The 12,296-nt window shown below is 41.2% G+C and overlaps 1 protein-coding gene across 6 annotated transcripts; it reads left to right on the top strand.

Annotated features, from left to right (window-relative positions):
• The first annotated feature begins 23 nt into the window (after positions 1-23).
• SLC35A5 (solute carrier family 35 member A5) lies at positions 24-11,436 on the top strand. 6 transcript variants are annotated; one of them, XM_042788655.1, is made up of 7 exons: positions 24-169; positions 1,216-1,368; positions 2,161-2,259; positions 3,950-4,083; positions 7,273-7,340; positions 8,405-9,200; positions 10,359-11,436. In XM_042788655.1, the coding sequence occupies exons 2-7, from the start codon at positions 1,239-1,241 to the stop codon at positions 10,425-10,427; spliced, it is 1,296 nt and encodes a 431-aa protein (XP_042644589.1). In that variant the 5' UTR covers positions 24-169; positions 1,216-1,238; the 3' UTR covers positions 10,428-11,436. The 6 variants fall into 6 exon arrangements, with proteins under 6 accessions (XP_042644589.1, XP_042644590.1, XP_032861196.1 ...); XM_042788656.1 differs by having other exon boundaries at positions 26-112; XM_033005305.2 differs by lacking the exon at positions 24-169 and adding an exon at positions 218-982.
• The last annotated feature ends 860 nt before the right edge of the window (positions 11,437-12,296 follow it).

Below are 12,296 nucleotides of genomic sequence, written 5' to 3' on the forward strand. Positions count from 1 at the left end.
GGGGCGCGCGCGCCCGCGCGGGGTGGTGGCGCGGGGAGGGGAGCCAGGGAGCGCGCGCTGCTGGGTGGGAGGGCCCGGCCCGGCCCGGCCCGGCCCCGCCCCGCCTCGCCAGGTGAGGCCGGCGGGGCGGGGCGGGACGGGACGAGGAGAAGAGCGGAGCTTTGCGCGGGTACACCGCGGGCTGCCGGCGAGCCTGGTGATGGGCGCTGGGGGGGCGCGCAGCGGGGGTGAGGGGGGTGGGACGCGATGCCGCGGCGCTCCGTGGCTGCCCGGCCTGCTCGGTTTCGGGGCGCCTGAGCACCGGCTGCTGCCGCCGCCTGCGGGGCCCGGCTCGCCCGGAGGCAGCGACGTGGCGGGCGGCGGCCGGCAAAAGCCGGGCGAGCCCCTTCCTGCAGCGCGGGGGAGCGCGCGGCGGCGCTTGCCGCGCTCCCGCCACCGCTCCGAGGTGGGTGCTCACCCCGTGCCTCCGCAGGGCCCGGCTTGAAGCTGCGCTCCGTGCCGCCCCCCCCCCCCCCCCCCCCCCCCCCCAACCCCGCCCGCCCACCGGCTCCCCGGGGGCGGCACGGCGCGAGCCCCGGCGGCCGTTACGGGGTGTCGCGGCCGCAGCCGGCGCCGAGGGGCTCCCCCGCCTCCGGCAGCCGTTTTTCGGACCCGTGGGCCCGTTAGCGGGTCGGCAGCGCTGGGGCGGGAGGCCGCGGGCGCAGCTCAGGCTCCGCCCGCAGCAACCCGTCTTCTTCTCCGGCCCCCTGGGCACAAGCCGGCGCTTAGTGAGCACCGGGTCATCTGTTGAGGTGGAGCTCTCGCACGACGGCTGTAAAAGTTTTCCTTGCTGGAGTTGGGAATAAGAGCATTAAAAAAAAAAAAACAAAACCCAAAACGTTAAATAAGCATGTAATTTATTTCATCCTTCTAGCTAATCGGTATTCCGTGGATGCGCCCTTCTGACAAACTGACCTCTTTGTGCTACCTTCTGAGTTGCCGTGTATGCATTCTTTATTCCCCTTTGCTGGTCCTCATCACATATCCTTCTCTCTTAATTGTATTAATTGTTTTAAATAAAAAAAAAAAAAATACAATTGTAGAATGCGATCATGGCTTGTGATGTAAGCATCATTGTATAAAATAACACAAAGCAGTAAAATGTACACATTTCACGTTGCTTATCCAGTTTCTGGAAGTACTATTTACAAGGTATTTTTATTTTGTCATCCAAAGGGCATTAACAGCAAGACACCAGAATGAAGACCAAGTGCTATAGTCGATTTGTATTTTGCTCCAAGACAACCATCTATACCTTTCTGCTTGGAGGAGTGTTTATTGCACTGGGCTCAAGTCGAATCCTCCTCATGAAGTATTCTGCCAATGAAGGTGCTGTTGGGCAATAAACATACTGTACCTCAAATAAGAAAGAATTGATGTTTGGGGTAAAATGGATACCCGATAGCATAGGTCTCCACCTGCAGAGTTCTTAGCATAAGCATTCTATTATATAAATAGTGACATGTACTTCTCTGCTGGAAAGTCTCTGTACAGTCACTGATCTAACACAGGGTGATAACTTGGGTTGCAAGGTATCTGATCGGTGTGGAGATTTGTCCTGAAAAGATGAGACAGTGAATTATTTCATAGCTGATTTTCAAAGACTAAATTGTTGCATAACATGTCTTGACAAATATTTGTCTTGCAACAGGCTTAGGAGAAAAGTGGTATCATAGTGAGTAGGCTATAATTGTCTGGTATTACTGCTTCCCCTTTTGCCAAATATTAGCTAAATATGCTAACAAAGAAAAGATACAGTCCTAGAAGAAGGTCATGTCATCCTGGAAGCCATTTTTTTGTGAGGGGAAAAAAAAACAAAGATACTCTGCTTTGGGGAAAACATTCCCATTTTTTTTTTTTTTTAAACAGTGATGTTCTTGAGGCCTTCCAAAAAGTTTTGCTGTGAACCGGGACCAAATGAGGAAAGATTTTAGCCCAGAAAGGAACTTGTGTATCATAAAAATTGAAATATTTACAGTGAAAGTGCTGACATAGACTTTTACATATATGGAAAGGGACTAAACTTCTGACTGAAGGGGTTAAAATAGTTTCTTGCTCTAATGATGGTTGCAGGAGACAGAATCTGATTGTGTACTCTCTATGATTTGCTGAATCCCACAGATAACAAATACGATTACCTTCCTACAACAGTGAACATATGTTCTGAAGTAGTAAAACTGGTCCTGTGTGTGGTGTTGGCACTATGGGTTAAGAAAAAAGGTAAGTTTCTATGTTTAAAATAACTAAAATGTGTTGACTTGCTAAGATTTACTGTACTTCAAATCCCTCCCCCCCCCTTTTTTTTTTTTGTATTTTTTTTTCTTTAAATGATAGATTCACATGTAATAGGGTGGGTCCTGCTAGTAAGGTCCACTGGAATTGTGTCTTCCATGCAGAATTGTAACAGCTTTACTTTTACATCTCTACTTCATGCTACAAATTCAGGTGGTTTTGAGTTGTGTGTATGGTAAATGAAATGGGAACAGGTAAGTTGAATTAGAAAGTTTAATGAAGACACTGTCTAACATTTTCAGAATTTTAACTTGGTATCATACTAGGATAATAGGAATCACCTCACTGTGAAGTCATGACTGAATAGAAGCTTACAAATTGCGCAGACTCAAGGATTGGCTTTTATGTTGTGTTGTTCTGGTTGTTCTGACCAGTTATTTAAAAGCACTGCAACCTTCCGCTGAAGAGGTCTTGTCTGTGTGTGTGTTGGTATTTGAGTTAGAAGCAATAGATCGATGTTATAATTCAATGTAGCTTTGTAGCAAAGACAAATCTTGGGGCTGGTGTTCTGAGAAAGCAGTGTCAGGCTTCACTAGCTACAGGTTTTTGTGTTGCAGGCTATTTTTCTCTTTCTTGGCTTTTCTCTCCTGATGTAGAAAGGATGACAGGCTAACTTCATAGCATTTCAAAACAGTAGAGAACAGACATTTAAATTGGGAGAGGGTGTTAGGCACTGGAGACTCGTGTTAAATTGAACGACTGGTTTTGTCCACTTGTCCATGTAACAGTCTGGCAAGCTGATGAAGTTTTTACCTCCACCATTTAGTATAGACTTACCTAAGATAGTCAATGCATTCAGTCAGTGTTTGCCATCATTGACCTACTGCTGATGACAAGTTTTCTGGTTGTCTGTCTTTTTTTTTTTAATTGTTGTTCTTTTCCTTCCAGAAAGGATTTTTGATTTTTGCTGAACTCAGCGGTGGTTCAGAAGAGGATTAAATACCATTGTGTAGTCTTAAATCTATGCTAACAAAGTACTTCTGTCACCAAGTCTAGAGTAGTCTAAGTGTTTATCACACTCTTCTTCCTAAAGTGTGTCCCCTCAATACCTAAGTAAATGTCATTCTTCGTTCCTTGTCCGTCCTGTCTTCCTTCCTCCTATACGTTCTCTTTTTATTCAGCTCATGTGCTGTGTGCTACAGATACCAACTTATGGATTGTTTTGTATTTCTGACATTACTGGCTGCCCTTTGGGTTCTATATGAACAGATCCACTGTCTATGTTATTGTTTCAGTTCTAGATTTGATTGATAATCATCAGAAAATTGTACCCAGTAATGATGTCACTGTTGGGTGGGGACCTTGGGAATGCTTTTTGGCCCTCAAAGAATGGTTGATAATTTTTGTTCCCAGTGGACAAATACTCCGATGGGGTTAACAGGTTCCTTGGTGTTTTCTCTGCTGAAGGAAAGAGGCGAATGCCTGTAGACACAGGATTGCTGCTCTAGCTGTGTGTTCTGCCCTGGATCTGTCCTCTGTGTTGCCAGAGGGCTGTGGTACATTAGTTTTTTTCTGTCCAGGAGTGTTCTGGAAAAGAGAACAGTGGTACATATTCTGTTATAAGAGAATGGGCTGTTGATAACAAGAAAGATGTCTTACTGATTTCTCTTCCTTTCAGAGGGTTGTTTGGATCATCCCTTTGAATGTCTTTCCTGGAGGAATTTTTGTAATTCCATGAAATGGTCAATTCCTGCCTTTCTTTACTTTTTGGATAACTTGATTGTCTTCTACGTACTGTCCTACCTAGAGCCAGTAAGTATACATGTACTGAATAAAGTATCTTCCAATGTCATAGTGGTAGGTAACATTGCCCTTGGACTATCTACAGTTGTAACACTCACTGGCAAGGCAAGATTTGCAGGTAAGAGCATGATCTGTTACCTGACCAGCCACATCCATTCTCTTACCCACTGGTCAGTGTCGTACAGCTCTCAGTAGGGGAGAGTCTCTGTGCATTTTCTCCATCTGCAGTGATTTAGAAATAGGCTGAATTGCTTAAGTAGTAAGCAGGTTTTCGGTGCTTTCCCTCCTTTGGTTTCTTCAACTCTGTATTTCTCTTTCAGTACGTTTGCTCATCTTCTAGTATTTGAGCTGTGCTTTTTGTGCGGCTTCTACCGCTTTATGTATGTGACTTCACATGATGGCTTCTTTTCTTTCCTCACTGACTCAAAAAATAATTGACTAAATGTAATCCCATAAAGGCAGTAAGTGTAACAGGAACTGAGGAGGGGAGGAAGAAAACTGTTTGACTCAATTTTTGCATTTTTTTTAACAGTTATCTTCAAGTACAAAATTCAATTGGTACTTTCTTCTATTTACATTCATCCTTTTGGATGAATCTACATATGCTCAGGAAACAGTACAGTTTTTGTGCTTTATTTTTATGCTAGGATACTTTTTGGTTCAGAATCTATGTTTGAAGTTAGATGGAAACAGATGGTTAGTGCTTGCTATAAAATACTGTGGCTTCCTCTGTTTGAAATTAAAAATAAGTATAAATGTTTCTGTTCCTTCTCTTTCGGAATTTATCTTTAAAATATTGTCCTTTTAGGTGTACATTTCTGTCAGGGACAGACCAGAGTCTAGAATAGGACCTGGCTGGAAATATCTAATTAATATCAGAAGTCAGGTATCTTAAAATAACATGCACGGTTGCTTGGTTCTGTGGTTTGTGGTGTGTGTGATTTTTGATGGTGTGGCTTGTTTTTTGTTTTGTTTTGGGTTTTTTGTTGGTGGTGTTTTGTTTTTTACTATAGGAAGGAAATTCAGCTGTAATGTTTGTAATAGAAAAGCCCGAGGTTTAGAAGGTTACATAAACAGTATTGCTTCCTTAAGCAAAGTGATTTGGCTCAGTTAAGGTCATCTTTTGTAATATGCACAATTTTTATGTTTTACGCAAACACACTCCCACACACCTTGTGTCTCTCCCCTCAGAACATGTGCTATAAGATTCTTCTTTTTTAGAACTCTTAGAGTCTTATACCTTCTAACTGGATATATTTTATGAGGGTTAGCTGAAATTGTAGGATTATCGTGGTAAACAAATATTAAAAGAGATAACTAAATACCTGTAAGGTAGAATACCTTGACAGCTTACAAGACTGTGAAAGTGGAAAGGTGGAGGCAAGATGCTTGAAAGAAGACTGTACCTGACTGAACTTGGTTTCATGTGACTTTAAGTAGGTTTGGGACTAAGTAGTACCTGGATGAGCAGTTGCTTGAAGTATAGAGTTACTTTGGTGATAATTTCTTGCTTGAAGCTTCAGCTATAACTATAGATACTCTTCAGTGGCTAGCATTTTTTGGTGATAAGACTTATTTTTTAGAAACTTTGTGACATGTTAGTGGCATGGTGATCTTTCGTAAATTTTTTTCTTATTTCTTCTTATCTAGGACAGAGGTCCCTTGAGGCCTCAGAGAATAAACCAACTCAAAATTAATACATTGTAACTATCCTGCTATAGATTTTGATCATATTATTTTACCAGAGATGTTGGATGGGGGGGCTTTGACTGCAAAGCAAAACCAGAGTATACATGGAACACTCACAAATTTTGGCATCAAGCCTCTTTTTTCCTGTGTGGTTTCTGCTAGATTCACTTGTTTATTCAATATTTTTTCTCCTTCCATAGCACGAATATTTACTGAGTTGTAGTTTTGCAAAGCAAAAAATTAATCTGTGGTGTCTTAGGTAGATGTCTCGTGTCAGTTTTCAGCTTATTTGAGACCCTGTGTCATGCTGTTTCATGAGATTAATTGTTCAGCAGATAGTATGTTGGAATAGAGTGGAACTAGGGTGATAGGAAAAGTGCCTATGCTTTTCCTCTGGTAAATGAAAAAGGCTCTGTTTATTGCAGAATTGGGAATGTGGAAATGCAGATGAGAAAGTTCAAGATAAAATCTGTGTTTTGTACTTCTGAATCCATGTATGTTTTTGTGTAAAATTGTCTAAAAAGGTGATCTCACTCTAAGGCTGAATTGGAGGAAAGAGTTCAGATGCCTAGATTTTTGTATGTGTACTGACTATGCAGGGCAGTCCTGAATAACACACAATTTGGGAAACACCCCCAAACCCCAAGAAGAACTTTTTTTTCCCCACTGGTGCTGGTAGATTCTGGTCTTTAATGGTAACTGCAGGGCCTAAAAGAGCCTCTTGATCCAGTGTTCCAGTATAGTGTCTAATACAGAAACCAAAAAGACAATCCTTGCCACAAGGAGTTAGCAGCTTGGGGTCATGGCCATGGACTAGGGCACTGTCATTATTATACAGCTATTCTCAAATTAGATGGGAACTTTAGAGCTGTCTTCAGTTTTACTTTGAAATAAGTGATTTTTTTAGTACAGTTGCAGTCCTGAAAATTTAAGTCAATCACCTCCTTACCTTTGATAAATGATGCAGCAAATGCACTTGACATACAAGAAGTTGATTTTCTACAAGAAGTTGATTTTCTACAAGTGCCTTGTCCAAGTCTGGGATTTCATCAACACTGCAAGCTGGCAATGCAGACAGAAGCAGCCTCACCTTCCCCTATTCTTTTCTTATTTTCATTTTGGAGTGGCTTCCTATTTTGTGCTGATACAGATGTTTTTGCAGTTGACTGGTCAACCTGTCTGGGGAACTGATATGACAGAAAACCAAACCATTTTTTTTGTTACATAAGTTTTCCGCTGGATTGGTTTCCTCACATCTTTGTTTCAGTACAGCTTTCCCCGCGATAGTGGAGCTTAGGCTCTGTGGTTTGCTTGAGGTTTTGAAATGCAACTTAAATGTCATTTTAGGGGCGTGTTATTCTGCTACTTGGGTGAGGAAGAAAGTTCAGTACCAGGATGATGCTTTTCACTCTGGAACCTTGGAAAAAGGTGAACAGTTGACGTCAGTGGACTTTTGATGTCCACACTATGTCTGGAGTATAACTTTGTTCCCCCTCCTTCTCTTTCTAGGCAATGGCTGTGCTCTTCTCAAATTTTGTCATTATAACAACAGCTCTTCTCTTCAGGATAGTGCTAAAGTAAGTACTGTTTACTAAAACTAATGAAATATTGTAACTTCCTAGCCTTGATGAAGAAGTTAAGGTACATTCTTTCTCTTTGTCTGGTGGGAACAGTAATTCTCATTTCTTGTGGCTATACCAGCTTGGAGAGTTGGCTTTGTTTTCCACATCTGAAGAAGTAGGAAGTAATAGCTTATTAGGAGTCCCTACATATCTCTACACATTTAGTCAACTGTAATAGAAAACAACTGAAATCATGATTATATAGTTGTTGGATGGTCAGAATTAAGGTTTGGGTACTTTCATTTGTACATTGTCTCATATTTCATGATTAGCAGTACTTTCCAGTCTCTTGTAATTCTGAATTGAATGTAAATATAATCTAATAAGAGGGAATTATATATGTAAGGGTGAAAGATAGAGGTGTCTTTGGTAATATTGTGCCAGCCCTCATGTATTTCTGGTCAACTGCATAGTATGCTTTAAAAAGTAGTTATATGCCATCTCTTCATTATTCATGTGTCAAAAGCCAGACTCTGTCTTATGTGCTCCCCAAGATAAACAGGCTTTTCTTGAGTGAAAAAATAGCATAAATAGTTCTAACAGTCTTACGAATTACTTTCATAGATTTATATGATTAGAAAAGGGTACAAAGTCATAGGGGAAAAGTGAAATGTAGTGGAAGTTTACCAAAGAAAGAGGGTAATTACTTGAATGTCTGTCATTTCTTTTTATCCATCACACCTGTGTTCCCATGGAGACAGCAGTTGCTTTTAAGTTGTCAGGCAGTCAGTATCTAGAACTAGCATGATCTTGAAAGACTTTTCTTAAATTATCTCTCTGGAATAATCCGTTTTGTATTTCTGTGATTGCCAGGCTGTGCCCCCTTAGCCATAGAAAAGCATGCTGCATTTTGGCATTTTATTGTCAATTCTGAAAAGCCAGGATTTTTCTTTATGCCTGTCTCTGTCTACTCATCTGTGGCATGGTGTCTTTTATGTGTTTGATAGAGCCTGTTCTTCTGTCATTTAATTTGTGCCACTGTCTTTCTAAAATTGGTGGCTTTTTTTGTCTACTCCTAGGCGAAGACTCTCTTGGGTACAATGGGCATCTCTGGTGATTTTATTCCTGTCCATCGTTGCCCTGACTTTAGGCACTGGAGGCCATCAGCAAAGCTTGGCTGCACATGGATTCCATCACAGTATGTTTTTCAGCCCATCTAACCACTGCCTTCTCTATGCTGGACCTGAGGAAGCATGCCTGGAAAAGGGCAATTGCGTAGCACCAAGTTTCCTTCCCAGCTTCCAGTGGAATGTCACCAGTACCATGGCAGGAGCATTGAAACCTCTCCGCCTCAGCCTGGGCCATCTGCTTATTCTAGTGCAGTGTTTCATTTCTGCTCTGGCTAACATCTACAATGAAAAGATCTTGAAAGATGGAGATCAGCTTGCTGAAAGCATCTTCATGCAGAACAGCAAACTCTATGCCTTTGGGGTGCTGTTCAATGGACTTATGCTGGGACTGCGGGCTAAGGACCGGAGACAGATAGGGAATTGTGGCTTCTTTTATGGGCACAACATCTTCTCAGTGGCTCTCATATTTGTCACAGCTTTCCTGGGGCTGTCTGTAGCCTTCATCTTGAAGTTCCGAGACAATATGTTCCATGTTATGACTGCTCAGATCACCACTGTCATCATCACCACTGTCTCTTTCGTCATCTTTGACTTCAGGCCTTCTCTAGAGTTCTTTTTGGAAGCTCCTGTAGTGCTTCTCTCCATATTCATCTATAATGCCAGCAAACCAAGAGGACTGGAATATGCCACTCTGCGGGAAAGGGGCAAACTCGCCAAAGGAGATGCATGGGAGAGGTCAAGTGGGGTGAGGCTTTTTCAGTACTTGTCTCCTTTGGTTTCTCTTTTGTTTCACCTCCATTCATGCTATGGAATGTTTAGAAGATTAATTTTACATGTGACCGGACTCATCTCTCAACTCAAACACCAAAACTCCTTAGTATTTTTTAAAATCTTTTAAAATGATTTGGTGTTGCTCTGCATATTCCAGTTTTTCAATTCATGAAGCTTAGGTAAGCATTGCTTTCCTGCTGTGACTATAGACAGTCCTGTGAGCAGTTCTGGCTTTGTACAAATCCTTTCTTGAAGCCTTTATAACCAAAATATTTTACTGGCCCTGGGTATCCAGAAATTGGAATTGACGCATAGGAAATAATTGTGCTTAAGTAGAACTGATAAATCTGTGTAGCTGAGCCCACATCATGAAGAAGTTAATATATTTGATGTTAGCATTCTTTCTACTTTAACAGGCAAAGATACCTGAAGACAAAAGTGTAATGTTTATATATAGAGTTTTAACACGTTTTTTTATTAGGAATCCTCCAGGCCCGTTACTGTTTTTTGTCCTAATTTGAATAGTAATCTAGTTAACTAGAACATGGCAGGGAGGGCTTGCTCTTAGGTATGTCGCTTAAGTTAGCTGAACAGTCAGTCAAAGGTGGAAGGGCTAATGTCTGCGTACTTCTGCGTGTACGGATGTGTTCTGTAATACACGTTGCAAACAGCAGAGAGTGCTGTCTCCATTTAATTGTAAGAAACGTTAAACTTGGAAGATATGTTTTTCAGAATGGTGCCTTTTTAGGTTGTAGTTTAACAAGCGGTAAATATCACAAAGGTGTATATTTTTGGTATACCAGGCATTATCTATTTTAGCACAACTGAGCAGCTGTGGTAAAAACAAATAGCACTATGTGAGCAGGCTTCTAGATGATGGAATGGGCTACAAACTGTTTTAGGGAGTGAGTCACTAAAAAGTGTTAAAGATACAGGCAATAGGTTTTTTTATGAGTATGTATATCCTAGAGCAAGATTATAACACACTGGTAAGAGATTTAAATTACAGGGTCTTGATTTTATATAAGTGATGCCTTCAAAATAAACTTTACTTTTTTTTTTTTTTTTAATGGTAATAACAAGATAACTTTTGCTGACATTGTTCTCTTTTGTTTCTGATTCCTGCCTGTAGGATGGAGAAGAATTTGAGAGATTGAACAAACCAAGCAGTGATATTGATACAGATGAAGATTCCCTCTAGCATGAGGCTGGCTCAGAGGAGTGTTATTACTCATAGTGAGAGAACGTTACTGTTTTATTAACATAGAGAAGGGATATTTTTCCCTACTTGCAGAGCAATTGAGACTATTTTGGGGCTGGATGTCAGAGGTGGATGAGGAAAACATTCAAGCTCTAGATATGGACAGTTGTATTCCCTCTTCCTAGTCGTGTAAATTAGAAGTTCAAAATCTGCTCAAAGAAACAAAATTTGTAACTGATGCAAACAAGAAGAGTCTTGGACCCTGGACTCAGTAGTCTGGATGACGTGCTATATTGTGGAAGGCAGTCCTGGACTCTAACCATATGTCTTTCATCGCTTTGGTTGACTGTCCTGAGTCACTGCAACTTCCTGTATGAATTCCTTGGTTAGCAAAGCAGAGACAAAACTGTTCTTCACCTTGCAGAAGTGATATGAGCGTTGATTAATGTTTTTGCTGCATCTTCCAATGTACAAATGCTCCAGTAAGTTTTCTTTTCAGGATTTAAGACATTACTAATAACCTCATAAATAATGAGCCATATTGTCTGGTTTACTGTATTTTGGCATTTCAGATTGACATTATCCCTACCTGAGTAAAAGGGTCCCTCTGAAACAACTTCATCAAACTTTCACTTGAGAATGTATAATGAATCAGATAATTTGAGTTAAAGGTATGTTGATCTGTCAATCAGATCTCTAGTGTAATTTGTTTGAATGGTCTTAATTTTGTCCTCATTCCTGTTTTTACATCAGTGTAACTCTGTACTGACTCCTGTGGAGTCTGTTCTTTCTGATTTTATCTGATGTGACTGAGAGCAGAATAGATTGCACTGACTTGAGCCAATAGTTCTCCTCACATTTTCAGTGTGAGACTGTTGTGTGCCTGTCTCCCAGTGTCTGGGGAAATGGAAATCTGGAATGCCTTTCTAGCAGATAGTGGATTTTACGTTCAACTTACGTGGCCTAACTTTGAAAGAGCTTAAATAAAACAAAAGTGTGTTATACAGTATGAATGCATCATTGGGTCTTTTTTTGTGTTTAGAAAGGCTATGTGTGAAGGCTTAGCTTGCACTGAGGCCACTATCTGAAAGCAATGTGCAGCTACAGTGATGCCCTTCAGCATCTGGAGCACTGAGCAAGAGGGTGCGGGTGGTAGTATCATTTGGTGTTGCTCCACCCTGTTGGACTGGTAAGGTCTTGCATTTATTCTGTAGAGAGAGAAATCGTTCTGCAGAGTGCCAGGCATAGTGATCTTGGAATCACTGTTGAGGTGTCTGCTGGGTTGTATTTTGAGTGAGATGAAAAATAGGTTCCAAATAATTCAGAGAATTTTAAAAGGGGGGGGAGGGAATAGGGATGCAGATAAGAGATTCTTGGTACGTTCCTAAAGCCTCTTCTCTCAGAACAGTGGAAAAGATGTTGGTTTATAATTTCGTCCCTTCAAAAATGTGTCTTTCATAGTTGAAAGATACTGTCAAAAGAATTCTTAAAAAGATAAGCAATGAGGTCAGTGTCAAAGCCTCATACCACAGTGTATAGTAATCAGTTAGTGATGCATTACTCTGTGGACTGAAGACAGTCCTGCCTTTGTTCCCCTCTGCCATCCTGTTTCCAGGCTCTGTGTGTAACAGCTTACTTATGCATACTGTATTGATGGCTCATTGCTATATTAATTAACATACCTCCTGTCATTGATCCATCAAGAGGGGGCAGCCTGTTTCCATATGTGGCCAATGACTGTCAAGTTATAAACTATGAATCTAAAATTACTATTCTAATTTCTTACTTTTTTATGGGAGTATTAGCTTCTAGCATATATTAACTTACAACTGTTGTGGTTGAAAAATTTTACAGCTAATCTCATTGTGC

Source organism: Tyto alba, unplaced genomic scaffold (assembly GCF_018691265.1).
Source record: "Tyto alba isolate M040663 unplaced genomic scaffold, T.alba_DEE_v4.0 Super-Scaffold_14, whole genome shotgun sequence".
Lineage (NCBI taxonomy): Eukaryota > Metazoa > Chordata > Aves > Strigiformes > Tytonidae > Tyto > Tyto alba.

Excerpts from the sequence above, each read along its gene's own strand:
- SLC35A5 (XM_042788655.1), top strand. The coding sequence starts at position 1,239 with ATGAAGACCAAGTGCTATAGTCGATTTGTATTTTGCTCCAAGACAACC. Across the intron at positions 1,369-2,160 it reads GAAGTATTCTGCCAATGAAG|ATAACAAATACGATTACCTT; the intron begins GTGCTGTTGGGC and ends TGAATCCCACAG. Across the intron at positions 9,201-10,358 it reads CATGGGAGAGGTCAAGTGGG|GATGGAGAAGAATTTGAGAG; the intron begins GTGAGGCTTTTT and ends TCCTGCCTGTAG.